This window comes from Brachyhypopomus gauderio, unplaced genomic scaffold, assembly GCF_052324685.1.
Source record: "Brachyhypopomus gauderio isolate BG-103 unplaced genomic scaffold, BGAUD_0.2 sc51, whole genome shotgun sequence".
Lineage (NCBI taxonomy): Eukaryota > Metazoa > Chordata > Actinopteri > Gymnotiformes > Hypopomidae > Brachyhypopomus > Brachyhypopomus gauderio.
This window is the reverse complement of record NW_027506876.1, coordinates 1337022-1353810: the sequence shown is the minus strand read 5'-3', so window position 1 is coordinate 1353810 and position 16789 is coordinate 1337022. Positions and strand designations below refer to the sequence as shown.

General features: G+C 41.2%; 1 protein-coding gene and 1 long non-coding RNA gene across 2 annotated transcripts; both read right to left on the bottom strand.

The window, feature by feature from the left end:
* Positions 1-2810: 2810 nt before the first annotated feature.
* Positions 2811-4405, bottom strand: LOC143487903 (uncharacterized). The gene is made up of 2 exons (XR_013124412.1): positions 3584-4405; positions 2811-3021 (listed from the first exon to the last, which is right to left on the bottom strand). It is a non-coding gene; the product is annotated as an uncharacterized LOC143487903 (long non-coding RNA).
* Positions 4406-4594: 189 nt separating this feature from the next.
* Positions 4595-16196, bottom strand: vps33a (VPS33A core subunit of CORVET and HOPS complexes). Its single transcript, XM_076987194.1, has 13 exons — positions 16039-16196; positions 15691-15756; positions 14810-14937; positions 13956-14142; positions 13522-13638; positions 10666-10840; positions 10169-10362; positions 9806-9932; positions 9596-9663; positions 9074-9211; positions 8635-8772; positions 7177-7345; positions 4595-5220 (listed from the first exon to the last, which is right to left on the bottom strand). Exons 1-13 carry the CDS (start codon positions 16165-16167, stop codon positions 5027-5029), a joined length of 1830 nt encoding a protein of 609 aa, XP_076843309.1. The 5' UTR covers positions 16168-16196; the 3' UTR covers positions 4595-5026.
* Positions 16197-16789: the final 593 nt, after the last annotated feature.

Below are 16789 nucleotides of genomic sequence, written 5' to 3'. Positions count from 1 at the left end.
CCACAGTCATGAGGGCTCACTGAGACATTGCTTTCCAGTCAAGTCATTGTCACAACTAGAGTGATGCCACGACACAGCTGGATGACAGCATCAGATTACCAGAAATCTCAACGTCTGGGGGCCCCTGAGCCCCTACACCTTACAAGGCAAATATTAGCTGAAGGCTTGATTAAACAGGTGAGTCTTAAGTCTAGATTTAACGATTGGAACTGTGTCAGAATCTCGGATTGAAGCTGGAAGGCTATTCCATAATAATGAGGAACACACTCAATTAATTATGGTGACTTTTTACTTTCCTTCCTAACATTCCTTCCATATTACCATGGAAACAAGCTGGTGTGTACTATGAAATATCTACACACAAATAATGTTGCCAATGAGTTTTAAAATAAACATGATGGAAATATTTACTTAATGTCTGGTTGAACTTCACTAATGGAGATATAACTACAAGCATCTCTGACAATTAGCATAATGTAAACATCTGGTGTTGGACAAAATGAATAGTTTCAGTGATTCTACAAGTTGAGAGATGCATTAATCACTGATAAATACTGGTAACGGCATCTCTGTGCATAGTAATGAAGAGTTGAGTAAACATGTATCTCTATTTAATGACATATTTAATCTATTTAATTTACATGCATAAAGTTAACAGCCCTACCTTCCACCTTTTCTCGTTCTTCTCTTTGGTCCTTGGTAGTTTTCGTGTTCCTTGATTCTGATTGATTGGGATTGCTACATCTATCACTATGACCCTATTCTGCTGTTTGGCTACTATGTTTGGTTACCGTTTTGTCAGTCTGTATCTGGAAGTCCCACAGGACCTTAACTTGGTCATTCACCAGCTTTGGGATCTGCCCCGTTTTGACCTCAGAACATCCAGCCCATTCTCTGAACAGATGTTGTATTCTATGGTTATGGTGTTTTATGTATGCTCTCCTGCAAGCATACTTCACTCTGCAGCTGTGCTGGATTGTCTCAGGGGCATCTTTACACAGATCCAGCCTCTATTGATCTTGTGTTCAGAGCTTGTTCCTTTGCTGCCATGAATCGTGTCCCTGTGATGTCTCTCAATCCAGTATTTTCCAGTCATTGGTGGGATTTCTCCATATCAGCAAGAGGTTAATTTAAAGATTTAGTCTATTGTTTGGCTTGATGTCTGTGTGTGAGGGATCCACCCATCTGTGCACACAGTATGACTCTGGCTGTAACTACACATAACAACAAGCTCCAGTGTACCAGTACACATCGTTGTGGTCACTCCTGCACCACTCCTGTGGTCACTACAAGAATCTACCTGACTTTCCCATTAACAGTTACCAGAGCCTTTCACCACAAACAGCGCACAAATTTTAACTTAATGGTGATTTAAACAATAAATCAGAATTATATAAATATGTCTATTATGACATTTTTTAGTTGGTATCCAGCAGCCAGCAACTTAGAAAGAAGTACCTGAAATGATGACCCAGGTACCTGTTGGAATGATGTGATGTTGTGACTGATCATTTGTTTGTTTAGATGTACAGGAAGAATTGTCTTGGGGTCTGGACACTGGCGTTAATGCTGGATCCCTCCAAATGCTGTACTAAGGAATTTATGATGTATCAGTCAGGTTTGAAGTATTCTCCCACTGCATCTTTAGGGCAGTCATGGTCTGGTGGTAGGGAACTGGTCTTGTGATCGCAGAGTCGTGGGTTCGATTCCCAGACCTGAGACCATGACTGAGGTGCCCTTGAGCAAGGCACCTAACCCCTACTGCTCCCTGGGCGCCGGGCTGCCCACCGCTCTGGGCACGTGTGATACACAGCCCCCTAGTAATCACTAGTGTGTGTTTGTGTGTGTGTGTGTTCTAACTGCACAGATGGGTTAAAAGTGGAGGACAAATTTCAATTGCGGTGTAAAATCACAATTGACAAAAATATGGCACATTCACATTCATCTGCTGGCTACTGAAACAAGTTGCTCTTCGAGTGCATTTAGTACCAATAGTCCAGAGCGGAGCTAGCTGAAAACACCACAGTACAGATACGTAGTACAGTTTCTGTTTACTCCCAAGGTGCTGCTGACATACGCTGACATGTAAGACCAGGACTCACACTTTCTTTTAATGGGTGTAGAAATGAAAAAATTAAAAGCTACATTCATATCTAAAGTCAGTCAAGCTGTGCAGTTTGCAGTCATCACACAACATTAATAAAATTTAAACATTTTACAACCACCAAATATTTTTTTTAACCATTGAACTATTCATTATTAATAATACCTGAAGATTATTAATAAAACTATCTTCAGATCACTTTTTCATCAAATGTTTTGCATAAATGCATCACTTATGTAAACAAACATACTTCTCATAACTACTCTTGTCTGGGGAAGGTAGATGTGTTGAGCAACGGCTCTGTGTCGTCTGATTTGAAGCGATGCTGTCCAGTAGCATCTGAACTGGTTTTTAAGACAAGCCTGTACTCTGTGTGACCAACCTCTTCCTGATATGGAAACAGTTCACTGAAACATGTTAATTCCTTAGACCTAAACAAAGCTAGTGGGTCCCGTTTGCAGGATTAATATAATGCTAACTGGAGGCTATTATTAGCATCACCAGGTCTGATGTTGTTTTAAAGATGAAGAAAGAAATACTGATATTTTCCAGAAATGTACAGAAGCCAGAAGTCCACGACAGGACATTATTTGCAACACATTTTTTTTCAGGTGTGTTACTGCCATGTGCAATATAAATTATGCAAACAAGGTCCACTCACATTGCATGGGCAGGTGGTAGGTAACAAAGGTGACCAGAGCATTAATTGCTTGGAAGATTGTGTTTTCATTTATTTAGCAACAATGAAGTATGTAGTCCATCCAGCAAGGATCAAAGCACCAAATAACACTGTGTATGTGAAGAGGACAAATCTGAGGAGTTCTCTCAGAGTACGAAGGAAGCGTAGAGACAAGGGCTCCTCCATCTTCTAACTTCTGCTTCCAGGCTTCTTCAAATAGACAAGAAGATTCTGACACCTGTTGGCAGAAATGTTTCTGCTTGATTGATATTTTCACATTAAAATATCACAAGAGCCGCCCTTCATTCTTAGGTGTTGTATCAGACAATTAAGTTGTTGATCAAATTCTATATTTATTTACCGGTCTTTATATTCAAGCTACAGCTTGAGGAAGCTAACAGATATTCATGACTTCAGTTTTTCTTATTCAGAACAATTTCCCAGTGTAATTACTACATGAATGAGATCTTTATCCAATATGGATTGAATTAATCTATAGTGCCAATTGTCTGCAAATCTTTTGTGTCTGGATGTTGTTATTTAACCTTCTTAAAAGCAAAAACAAGCAAATATCCTAAAATAAGACAAAAATGAATAAAATGGACATTCTATCCCACTTTTAACTTTACTGCTAAGATATGTTAAAGTTCTCTCAAATATTAACGTGCATTGAACGTAAAACAAATGACTAAAATAAAATAGAATAAGTCACACATCGTTTATCACATAGAAGGTATGTTTCACATCTATGGTGGCTTATCGAGTTTGTTTGTGGTTTAAGGATGAAATCGACTACTTACCTGAAAACGCATACAATTTCCCTCAAATAGCCAATAAAAGGTGTGATGGTCTCCGTCTCTGACCTTCCTGTGGTGGAGCCGAAAGGTGATGCGTCGTGCCGTAAGTCTTAATGCCATAGGAGTGGCCAAACGGAGGCAGTTAAAGTGATAGAAGATCCACCAAACCCTTGGGTCCTGCTAATGGCACAGACGGAGCATCCAGCACCTGCTCACTGGGCGAGTCTCGGCCCGTCTCGTTCCCAGTTCTCCAGCACACACACAATTATGTCAGTTCACACGTTCTCTAATGGTAAATAGACATTCATTGATACATAACAGACTAGACATTTATAATGGGTATATACATTATATAAAAAAGACCAAAAAGTCCTAAAAAACTCAGAATTGTAAGTGGTTAAATAACTCCGACCTGAGGCGATTATTATGTGGTTTTCTTTTGGACGAACTGTATTTCTGACGTGAATGTGCTAATAGCTCGTGTGTGTAATAATGAATGTGGGCATGGACGTGTTGCAGTGCCACACCGTCTCTCTTCTCCTCTCCCCCGCTGGCCCCGGCTCCATCTGCCCGGGCGATGTGGTTATCGATCAGCCTCTCATCTCCAGCACACAAGGGGTCGTCCGGAAGAGAGAGCAAATGGCTCCTTAATTCAATCAGCTTCATCCGCTGTCAAATCATGCCTCATCCAGGGCCAGACCTCCAGACAGAGGCCCATTATCGGCTGATCGGGAGGCCTGTTATAGCACTAATTGCCACTGTAAGAAGACCGCTGACGTTTCACTTTACGCTCCCGTTTTCAGTTCGCCAGGATCTCGTGAAGAACGTGAAGAAAGTGAAGAACGTAGCGGATCTTGAGCGAGGTGTCCAGCTCCGAGACGAGCTACTGCCGTTAGTTTCACTAAAGGTTGTTATAATTCCAGTTAACAGATACGCAGGTTAGATTTTATCACGTTGCGTGATTGTCTTATTTGTTAGTGCCATTTTATTTACAAGGAAACAATCTATAAATACAGTCATTTATACAACAACGCCATCTTAAAGAGGACAACCTCAACACCATAGAATAAATGACAGAGTCATATGAAATAATAATATTTATAGTTAGTACATGTAATCTCCTTCATCTACTAGTTTCTTCTTCACCATAAGAGCTCAAGTATAACCACCATCTTGACCAACCAAATGCTGACATGATCAACGTGATTGAACACAGCGTACGCTACTCACTGGGTAAAAGATGTAAAGATAGTTATTAAGCAGCAAACACAGCAACTGTTCTAAAGATGCAGCTCCTAACGATGAAGTGGTGAAAACTCTGTAAAGAAAGAGTCAGAACAACAGGTAGGCCATCTCAGCATCTGGAGAGTTCCACCAGCATGGTGTCCATTAGGGAGGGAGTGTTGGGTATTACGCTGGACCACAGGGCTTGTGGGTGTTGTAGTCTTAGAGGGTCTGGGCCTCAGGGCGGTCCATGAGAGACTTGATCCAGCTGGTGCCGTTGATGAGTTTAGTGGTGGCGATTATGTACTCTGTACCCCCATCCTCCATTTGAGACAGGAAGCGCAGAGCAGCGATCTCCGCATACGTGACGCCACCCAGGAAGAAGACCAGGGTGGTCCTGTTTTCTCCCTGCTGGCCTGCAGTCAAAACCATAAAGAAAAGATTAACAAAGCATGACAACTGATATTTGCTCTTCATGTGTTCCTATAATTTTCCATATTTATAATATTTAGAATACATTATTTGCACCTTTTATTCACATTTATTTTCAGATCTGTTTTGACAGTACAGTCAGCTTTGACTTTACATGAATGAGTATGGTAGGGCCACAATGACCATCCCATATAACACACACACACAGACACACACCACCCACCCACCCGGCACACACACGCACACAACCCACCAGATGCGCGCAAACACACACTACCCTCCCGACACACACACAACCCATCAGATACACACACACACACACACACACACACACACACACACACCAGCTGCAGATTTCAATTATCACCTCACTGTCAACAGAATAAGGCAGGTACCAACATGCAATAAAAACACTATTAATAACCTAGATGTAGAATAGCATGCCAGCATCACAGCCCACTGACACACAAAGGTATCCCACTTTTATCAAAAAACAATACATATCACAACTGATACATACAATTCAATAATACAGTATTTAACAGACAAAATATAACTGCACATTCTGTAAACGTCCTGACACACTGTGTTCCATTCAGGATGTCTCAACAGTCCTGTATGTCACCACAGTAACTGACACACTGGTCCATTCAGGGTGTCTTGACAGTCCTGTATGTCACCACAGTAACTGCCAGCACCATAGCAAAGAACTTCTGTAAAAACTGTAAAAACTCTCAAATGAATGCGTGAAATGGTTTTGAATGATCAAAAACTCTCTATTAATTTATGGTTCATAGAAAGCCTTAATGGCTCAAATGATTTTAACATTTGTTGTATTTCAAAATAAAGACCCTGTCTGTCTCTCTCACCCATGAACAACACAGAGGTTAAATAAAACATGTAAGAGACAAAGGCTTCTCTTATCTACAGCAACCACACGCCAGTGCTGGGCCTTCCTCAGTGGCACTGTCTGCTGTCTTTGATGTAAATTGTGACCAAATGCGCCCTGAGCATCTGACCACAACACTGGCACACACCAAACACAAAAGAATAAACACCCCCACCCATGTGCCTTACATAAAGCTATTTTGTCAGTGTAATCAGAGGTAAATGTTTGTTAACCCGATAAAATGGCTTTGAGCACAAAGCTTTTGGAGGTCGGCACCCATTTTGTTGGTCTAAAATCACTTGGGTTTTAAGCATATCCTTATCACATTTCAAAAACCTGACTAACTGGGTGGCCTGCCTAGCACTGCATATGCTCATATAATTTCAGATTACATTTAGTTTACACAGTGTAATATTTTCATGAACATACAGTGAGGAAAATCAGTATTTGAACACAAATTAATAAACGAATTTTAAAAAAATCATACATTGTGATTTTCAGATTTTTTTCTCACAGTGAACATGCAACTAAGATGAAAATTTCAGACCCCTCCATGATTTATAAGTGGGAGAATTAGCAAAGTTCATATACTTCATTTTCCTCACTGTATATACAGAGTACACTCCATTATACTATCCTCAGTATATTTCTTTAGCATCCACAAAAAGCTAAGAATCTACATCTTATATCTGTTAGAGCTGATAACAGCTCTAATCACATATAAATTATATTCTTTCTTTATAACACAGGCGAATTTTGCCAGGTGAAACTCGGTCAAAACACAAACCCCAATCATTTCCCCACTCAACCACCAGATTAGTGATAATTACACATGCCTAATCCTTTCATTAAATTCACCCTATTTAATCCCACAGGGGGTGTAGCCTCTGGGACTCTGCTGAGTCATCTTTCAATGCACGCCGAGCGTCTAACTGTCTCCTTGTTAGCGTCCTTGCCCTGTTCCTCCAAATAAACCCTGCTGTTGGCACCTTGTAACGTCAGAAATGTGGACATCAGCGTGGCACTGCTTGCTCACGAAACGCTCACTTACGTTTTTTATGAAGGCCAGGCGGGAGCTGCTGCCTCTCTTCGAAGTGCGGCCCGGGCAGCATCTTCAGAACCTCCTCGATGCTGCGCCAACCGGGCCGGGCCAGCACCTGCGTGAGCCGCACGCTGAGCGGGGCGTAGCCACTGTACACGTACGAGACGTCGTTGGGGTTCTGGGGCATAGACATCGCATCAGCATTAGCGCACGGCCCACTTAAGGGTAATGAAACGAGTTACATAAAATATACAAAAATGCTACCTGATAGGGTGTAAACAAATGAGCTTAACACATTCAGATTTCACCCATTCTTTAACAATGTCTGAAAATTAATTTTGTTTTCTTTAATATATGCAACAACAACTTTTCACCAATTACGTTTATTACATGTTTGTTGTAAAGTAGAATTACACTGAAATACCATATAGCAGGATGTGGAACCACATCCATGGTGTTATTGTTCAACACCGCTCAAACATAAAACTCAAACATCCTTATAACTCATCAAACACTTAAAGAATTTGCAATATTTATTTTGGTTTTTAAACAAGTGTTGCTTACATGTTTTTGTGGTGTAATGCGGTACCATCTCACAATTATACCAGGGTATGATAATTTTGAATCTGCCCAGGCTATTCAAATTAGGATCATATACCCGAAAATCGAACAGCAGCTGCTATGTTGACCGTATTCGTTCTCCGGTCTTCACAGCAGCTGCTATGTTGACCGTATTCGTTCAACATTCTTCACAGCAGCTGCTATGTTGACCGTATTCGTTCCCTGGTCTTCACAGCAGCTGCTATGTTGACCGTATTCGTTCTCCGGTCTTCACAGCAGCTGCTATGTTGACCGTATTTGTTCACCGATCTTCACAGCAGCTGCTACGTTGACCGTATTCGTTCAACGGTCTTCACAGCAGCTGCTATGTTGACCGTATTTGTTCACCGATCTTCACAGCAGCTGCTACGTTGACCGTATTCGTTCAACGGTCTTCACAGCAGCTGCTATGTTGACCGTATTCGTTCTCCGGTCTTCACAGCAGCTGCTATGTTGACCGTATTCGTTCTCCGGTCTTCACAGCAGCTGCTATGTTGACCGTATTCGTTCAACATTCTTCACAGCAGCTGCTATGTTGACCGTATTCGTTCAACGGTCTTCACAGCAGCTGCTATGTTGACCCTATTCATTCTCCTGTCTTCACAGCAGCTGCTACGTTGACCGTATTCGTTCTCTGGTCTTCACAGCAGCTGCTACGTTGACCGTATTCATTCAACGGTCTTCACAGCAGCTGCTATGTTGACCGTATTAATTCTCCAGTCTTCACAGCAGCTGCTACGTTGACCGTATTCGTTCAACGGTCCTCACAGCAGCTGCTATGTTGACTGTATTCGTTCAACGGTCTTCACAGCAGCTGTTACATTGACCGCATTCGCTCTCCACTCTTCTCGTCTACCTTTGACCCACCTGCTCATTTGCATCCTCCATCCACAGCTTGAGGGTTTTTCTGATAGTGGGATAGTTGTTCCTTGTTGTGGTCTGCAGTTTAAGCAAGCCAACCTTCTCCAGGTTGTTGAGTGTCAGGATGTGTTCGTATCCATACGTCTGCGTGAAACAAAATGGGTCCCCAGAGACCGTGTTCAAGATATGAACATCCCATTAGCGAATAGCATAACATCTGCTAGTTTTACACCAAAGGAAACCGTGAACTGAAGACTAGAGCCAGGCTTTTAGGAACTGAAGACTAGAGCCAGGCTTTTAGGAACTGAAGACTAGAGCCAGGCTTTTAGGAACTGAAGACTAGAGCCAGGCTTTTAGGAACTGAAGACTAGAGCCAGGCTTTTAGGAACTGAAGCACAGATGGTCACCATCTGCTCTGGAAGTTCAAACAGAACCAAGACTGCACCTGCAGAATCTCTCTCTTGTAGTAGTCGAGCACTTTCTGTTTCAGGCCATTGTTGCAGACAGACTGCATGCAGACCAGCCGTAGGATCTTGATTAGAGGGTCTTTCTGGGAGATACAGTCCTCTATGTACGTGTTGACCTGCATGAAGACAGATGTGTTCATTCATCACTACCATTAAACATGCATTCACTGATACAATGGAATATTAAGTCTAATCTTGTTGTGTAATAAGAGTAATTGAACACCTACAATTATTTAATACTTATTTAATATTCAACAGTAAGCCAAAATAAAATTCTCTTTATATTAATAAAATAAGTATATATTTATATTAATAAAATAAGTATATATTTATATTAATAAAATAAGTACATATTTATATTAATAAAATAAGTACATATTTATATTAATAAAATAAGTACATATTTATATTAATAAAATAAGTATATATTTATATTAATAAAATAAGTATATATTTATATTAATAAAATAAGTATATATTTATATTAATAAAATAAGTACCTTGTCTGTGTCCACTCCGGTCATAAACTCTTGCTCTACCGTCAAATTTTCAAAAAAGGATTCTGAGGCTGAACAAAAAAAATCAGTAAAACTAAATATTATACTCTGAATGCCAGTTTTTCATGAAATTATTTCCAGCAAATGGTTTAAAAATGCTGAAATGAAACAGCAGTATGTGGAGTAAGGTCAGAGGGAAGGACTGAGACGCACTGGTGATGTCCTTGATGAGCTCGGCGATGGAGGTGTGATTGGCCAACGAGCTCCGAGCAGCCTGCATGTGGGGCAGCTGGGACACAAACTGTTTGATCTCCCCGACGGTCTTTGCGTTGTGTCGTTCCTAGAAGGTCACCACCAGGACTGCTTTTAGACACATCCTTCTGAAAAGCAATTACCTTTCTAGGTTTTCTAGAAAAAGGTAAACTTGGGAATGTTCTAGTTTTACAAAATAGATTAATATTTATTATTATTATTTTGAAATCTATTTTTGGATGTCTGGCCAACCAGAGAGCCACCTCACACCAGGTTCGTTTAGATTTGCTCTAGCAGCAAAACCGAAGCAGTCTTGGTACACACCTCAAACGCAGCAGAGATGATCTTGGCTTTTTTACTTAGGGCTGCTCCTACAGCGTTGAAGTTCTTGTCTCGGATTTCTGCATACAGCTCCTCAGCAGAGTTGAGCTGCAGCTTCTTGGGCTCAGTGGGCAGATCTTTACTACCTTCTCCTGGCTTCTTCTGGGCAAACTTCTCAGGCGGGAGCTTCACATAACCTTGAATCACATGAATGACACATGATTCAGAATCATGACTGAGAGCTTTGAGTGGCTACATCAGGGCCAACTTTACAAGCCCTGAAACAGTGAAGCAGTTATGGTATGACAGTAAAATGTGCAGGTGTTTTATTGACTTTGTTTTGACCTGTTTGACTGAATATGCACAAAACATTCACATTTCAAAATCTTGGAGAGATAAATGTCTTATGTCTACATTACAGTTGGCCATACAGTGTAAGGTCCTAGTATTTTACAAAATCTCATATTACATCATACAAACAACAGCCAAGATATCCTGACCATTGGTGATGCCGTAGATTTCATCGATGAGGCCCTCGTAGGTGAGCTGCGTGGCCAGAGGGGTGAGCAGGTCCACGCTACGGTCCAGAAGCAGCAGGGTGTCAAACACAGGCAGGTTCTGGTTCTGGCTGCATGCAAACTCCCTCTTCATCCGCAACATCATGTTAGCCACATGCTAGACAGAAAGAAGACAGGGGGAGTTCTGGTGCGATCCAGTACAAATGACCACAGAAACAAATGACAATGACCCGACTATTCTCTAGTTCAGGGAAAGAACATTTTTCATATAATATATATGAGGAGAAAATGAACAAAGTGACACTGCTGTGATTTAAACTTTATTACTAAAATGTGCATAAAAGTGTAGATTGTGATTTTTGTGTTTAGAGAGTGTGTTAAGATTATTCAAGTCTATTCATCCTGCAGAAATGACTGCTCCAGTATATGAAAGAAAAAACTTGAACATGATTACTATTTACTTATGTAAAGAGTTTAATAAACATTGCGCAAAACAGTGAATAAGTAGGAAGAGCTTAGGTGAGCTGATGGTGAATCTATTAGGAGTGATCTGAAGAGCTTAGGTGAGCTGATGGTGAATCTATTAGGAGTGATCTGAAGAGCTTAGGTGAGCTGATGGTGAATCTATTAGGAGTGATCTTGTGAAGAACTTAGGTGAGCTGATGGTGCATCTATTAGGAGTGATCTGAAGAGCTTAGGTGAGCTGATGGTGAATCTATTAGGAGTGATCTGAAGAGCTTAGGTGAGCTGATGGTGAATCTATTAGGAGTGATCTTGTGAAGAACTTAGGTGAGCTGATGGTGAATCTATTAGGAGTGATCTTCTGAAGAACTTAGGTGAGCTGATGGTGCATCTATTAGGAGTGATCTTGTGAAGAACTTAGGTGAGCTGATGGTGAATCTATTAGGAGTGATCTTGTGAAGAACTTAGGTGAGCTGATGGTGAATCTATTAGGAGTGATCTTGTGAAGAACTTAGGTGTGCTGATGGTGAATCTATTAGGAGTGATCTTGTGAAGAACTTAGGTGAGCTGATGGTGAATCTATTAGGAGTGATCTTGTGAAGAACTTAGGTGAGCTGATGGTGAATCTATTAGGAGTGATCTTGTGAAGAACTTAGGTGAGCTGATGGTGAATCTATTAGGAGTGATCTTGTGAAGAACTTAGGTGTGCTGATGGTGAATCTATTAGGAGTGATCTTGTGAAGAACTTAGGTGAGCTGATGGTGAATCTATTAGGAGTGATCTTGTGAAGAACTTAGGTGAGCTGATGGTGAATCTATTAGGAGTGATCTTGTGAAGAACTTAGGTGTGCTGATGGTGAATCTATTAGGAGTGATCTTGTGAAGAACTTAGGTGAGCTGATGGTGAATCTATTAGGAGTGATCTTGTGAAGAACTTAGGTGAGCTGATGGTGAATCTATTAGGAGTGATCTTGTGAAGAACTTAGGTGAGCTGATGGTGAATCTATTAGGAGTGATCTTGTGAAGAACTTAGGTGAGCTGATGGTGAATCTATTAGGAGTGATCTTGTGAAGAACTTAGGTGTGCTGATGGTGAATCTATTAGGAGTGATCTTGTGAAGAACTTAGGTGAGCTGATGGTGAATCTATTAGGAGTGATCTTGTGAAGAACTTAGGTGAGCTAATGGTGAATCTATTAGGAGTGATCTTGTGAAGAACTTAGGTGAGCTGATGGTGAATCTATTAGGAGTGATCTTGTGAAGAACTTAGGTGAGCTGATGGTGAATCTATTAGGAGTGATCTTGTGAAGAACTTAGGTGAGCTGATGGTGAATCTATTAGGAGTGATCTTGTGAAGAACTTAGGTGAGCTGATGGTGAATCTATTAGGAGTGATCTTGTGAAGAACTTAGGTGAGCTGATGGTGAATCTATTAGGAGTGATCTTGTGAAGAACTTAGGTGTGCTGATGGTGAATCTATTAGGAGTGATCTTGTGAAGAACTTAGGTGAGCTGATGGTGAATCTATTAGGAGTGATCTTGTGAAGAACTTAGGTGAGCTAATGGTGAATCTATTAGGAGTGATCTTGTGAAGAACTTAGGTGAGCTGATGGTGAATCTATTAGGAGTGATCTTGTGAAGAACTTAGGTGAGCTGATGGTGAATCTATTAGGAGTGATCTTGTGAAGAACTTAGGTGAGCTGATGGTGAATCTATTAGGAGTGATCTTGTGAAGAACTTAGGTGAGCTGATGGTGAATCTATTAGGAGTGATCTTGTGAAGAACTTAGGTGAGCTAATGGTGAATCTATTAGGAGTGATCTTGTGAAGAACTTAGGTGAGCTGATGGTGAATCTATTAGGAGTGATCTTGTGAAGAACTTAGGTGAGCTGATGGTGAATCTATTAGGAGTGATCTTGTGAAGAACTTAGGTGAGCTGATGGTGAATCTATTAGGAGTGATCTTGTGAAGAACTTAGGTAAGCTGATGGTGAATCTATTAAGAGTGATCTTGTGAAGAACTTAGGTGAGCTGATGGTGAATCTATTAGGAGTGATCTTGTGAAGTGGAGAAAGGGATCACCAGTAGAGAGAAATAAATGTCCACAAGAGTTAGCTGCTTTCCCACTCACCCTTGTACACTCCCTTTTCCCCACTCACCCTGGCGCACTCCCCTTTCCCCACTCACCCTGGCGCACTCCCCTTTCCCCACTCACCCTGGCGCACTCCCCTTTCCCCATTCACCCTGGTGCACTCCCCTTTCCCCACTCACCCTGGTGCACTCCCCTTTCCCCACTCACCCTGGCGCACTCCCCTTTCCCCATTCACCCTGGTGCACTCCCCTTTCCCCACTCACCCTTGTACACTCCCCTGTCCCCACTCACCCTGGCGCACTCCCCTTTGCCACAGATCTGGGGTATGGTTCCATAGAGAGCCTGCAGTGTCATCAGACCCTTTGCAGTGTGGTACAGACTTGTCTGGTCGTTCTCAAGGTAACATTCCTACATAAAACAAACAAGGAGCCCAGAGAGCAACACTTAAAATGTTACTCCTCATTTAACCACTTAAGTTACCTTCCTCACACCTGCTCGTACAGGACATGAGTACGCAGATCTATCTATCTTTATATAGATAAGTGTATATCTGTAGATAACTGACAAATATCAAAGCAATTAAATCAAATGCAATATCACGTTTTTCCAGTGTGCAATGCTGATATGATCATGCACACATTAGCCCACAGACCTCATGGAATGCCTTTTTTTGCACCCTGGATCTGAAAACAATCCCCAGAGCAGACAGAAGGCCGTCCTCGTACCCTGAAGGCGCTCTCAGACTCCATGGAGAGCAGGTCTCCATCGTAAGGGATGAGGTCCAGGATGTACTCGTCGATGTTGGTGAAGGAGTTCAGAACGCCTTGGTCCTTAAGCCTCTGCTCACACAGCAGACTCCGTCGTGGCACAAACAGGATGTGGGCCTCCCGTGGAGCAGGCAACTTCTCCTCACTGGGAGGAGAACACGGGAGGAGAACACGGGAGGAGGGGGAGAGGAGCCGTGAAACATCCTGCATCAGTCAGGGATTATACCAACACAAAAACAGCTGTCTGTGTATGTATGTATCTACTGTCTGTGCGTGTACGTATTTACTGTGTGTATGTACGTATTTACTGTCTGTGTATGTACGTATTTACTGTCTGTGTATGTATGTATTTACTGTCTGTACGTATTTACTGTCTGTGTATTTATGTATTTACTGTCTGTACGTATTTACTGTCTGTGTATGTATGTATTTACTGTCTGTGTATGCATGTATTTACTGTGTGTGTATGTATGTATTTACTGTCTGTGTATGTATGTATTTACTGTCTGTGTATGTATGTATTTACTGTCTGTAGTACAGACAGTAAATACATACATACACAGACAGTAAATACGTACAGACTCTGTACGTATTTACTGTCTGTGTATGTATGTATTTACTGTCTGTACGTATTTACTGTCTGTGTATGTACGTACTCATACCACACAGATCATCATCAGGTGATGTTCAGAACATCCTACTCTGCACATTTCTGTGGTTATTCTATATAAACTTGAAATTATTAAATTATTGAGCAATCAGGAAATTGCAATGACAGAGAACACCACCACCTGAGAGAGAGAGAGACCAACCTCATTACATTCTCTGCAATGATGTCCATTAACTCCAGTCTTGGGCGGACAAAGAAGATAATGTTTTTGACGTCAGCAGGGGGCACCCGTCCTCCTTTGAGTGTGAACATTTTTTCCACTTCATGTTCCTTGGAAACAACGTAATAAACACAGTACATGGAGTCCACACACTGGTACTTCACGTATGAAGCTATACACAGTGCATGTTCCAGATTGCTCAGGGTAATGGTTATAAGCCATTAGAGAATGGTTATAAGCCATTAGAGAATGGTCATAAGCCATTAGAGAATGGTTATAAGCCATTAGAGAATGGTTATAAGCAGGGCTCTCAAGTTTTGGATTCATGCCAGAGTGTGAGAGTTGTTGGGGGGGGGTTGGCGAACGTCAGTTGTTGAGCGGGGGGGGGGGGGGGGGGGGGGGGATATACGTTATACATCGCGATCGATCGCCAGTGGAGGGCGACATAGATATGGATCGGAGGTAAATAAACTAGATTTTTTTTCTCGCCGTGTGAAATCGGAAGTGTGGCGTGTGACGACGGTCAAATGCGTGTGTCACACGCTCAATGCGTGAGACTTGAGAGCCCTGGTTATAAGCCATGTAACCATGCAGCTTCGTATTTATTCAATGGGCTGGATTATAATATGCAAATAGCTTTTAAAAAGCCATCCATCATGAATGAAATAATTGTCTTTATAATGTTTTAGTACAAGCCATGCAGGCTTTATTTCCTGGAAACGTCCTCACATTATTTCTACTGAAATTAGGAAGTTTGGAAGGTTCAAGACAGAAGAGGACCCAGAAGATGCAGAAGTCATTCAACAGCATTATTTCAAGGCAAAGTAAATTTTAATTAATGTTTGACTTAACAATGTCCTTACCTTCAACAGTGAATACTGAGCTATTAACCCAAACGGGCCAGTAAGGTACTCGTCCCAGACGATAGCCTACAGACAGGGGAAACTTAAACGACTCAAAGCAACAATAACAGCCAGGATACGTAATATCACAAGACAGAGCGGCGTCTCGAATAAGTTGTCATTTTATTTTCTCCAAGATGAAGTGCTCTTGTAAGATGTTGTTCATTTAAAGATTGTGTAAACAGCACAGTGAATAAGAGTGGCCAACTCAGTGACTAGCTAGGTGAGCTAACCTAGGCTAGCTGGATCATGTTAGCGGAACATGAAGGTGAGATCTAGGTCCACGTTAACACTCGTTCCTAACGTTACCTTGCTTCCTGCACATTTATCCAGAAATTCACGAAGCTCTTTCCTCGCAGCTTCTCTCAAAATATTTAAATTGACTCTGCCGTAAGACAAGTGTGCAGCCATCTTTCGACGGTAACAAACTAGAATCATATGACATTAACAGTGTCATGTGGGTAATACCAATAGCTAATAAAATTGTGTCAAAATAAAAGTTATTTCTCCAATTCGTAATGTACATATTCAAATTCAAAACATAATAATAAGGGAAAATATGTCATTTAAATTCAATTAGATTAAACACCATAAAATGGCTAAAACTATCAAAAGGTAAGAAAAGGTAAGAAGGAATTGTTAAATAGTTCCCTCAATTGTAATTGTTATAATTGTTACATAAAATGTTACATAAAGGTTTTGTCCTGCACCTTGCAATAATGTTTTATGAATCTTGAAGAAAAATTGCATTTTTAAGAAATATAAAGTTAGGGTTAGGCCCAATTGAAAAATTAGATTTCTAATATAACACATTTTATTTATAAAATTTAAACAATCTCAAAGTACTACAGAGAAATCTAAAACGTATGTAAATATAATAGTATTATTGTGACGCGGGAGGCGGCAGACGGACTTTATTAAGTGCACAGGTATTGCGCAATAGCGCACGAGTAACATAGACGACGCTCACAACGTGCAGACTTAGACAACGACGAGCACAAGACACTGCGCGAACGCACATTAAATAGACAGACCACATCAACCCCACGTGATGACGAGA

Coding starts and splice junctions, on each gene's coding strand:
- vps33a (XM_076987194.1), bottom strand. CDS start 16,167: ATGATTCTAGTTTGTTACCGTCGAAAGATGGCTGCACACTTGTCTTAC. Junction 9,933..10,168: donor TCATCTCTGCTGCGTTTGAG/GTGTGTACCAAG, acceptor GTGACCTTCTAG/GAACGACACAACGCAAAGAC. Junction 9,212..9,595: donor CCGGAGTGGACACAGACAAG/GTACTTATTTTA, acceptor GTCTTCATGCAG/GTCAACACGTACATAGAGGA.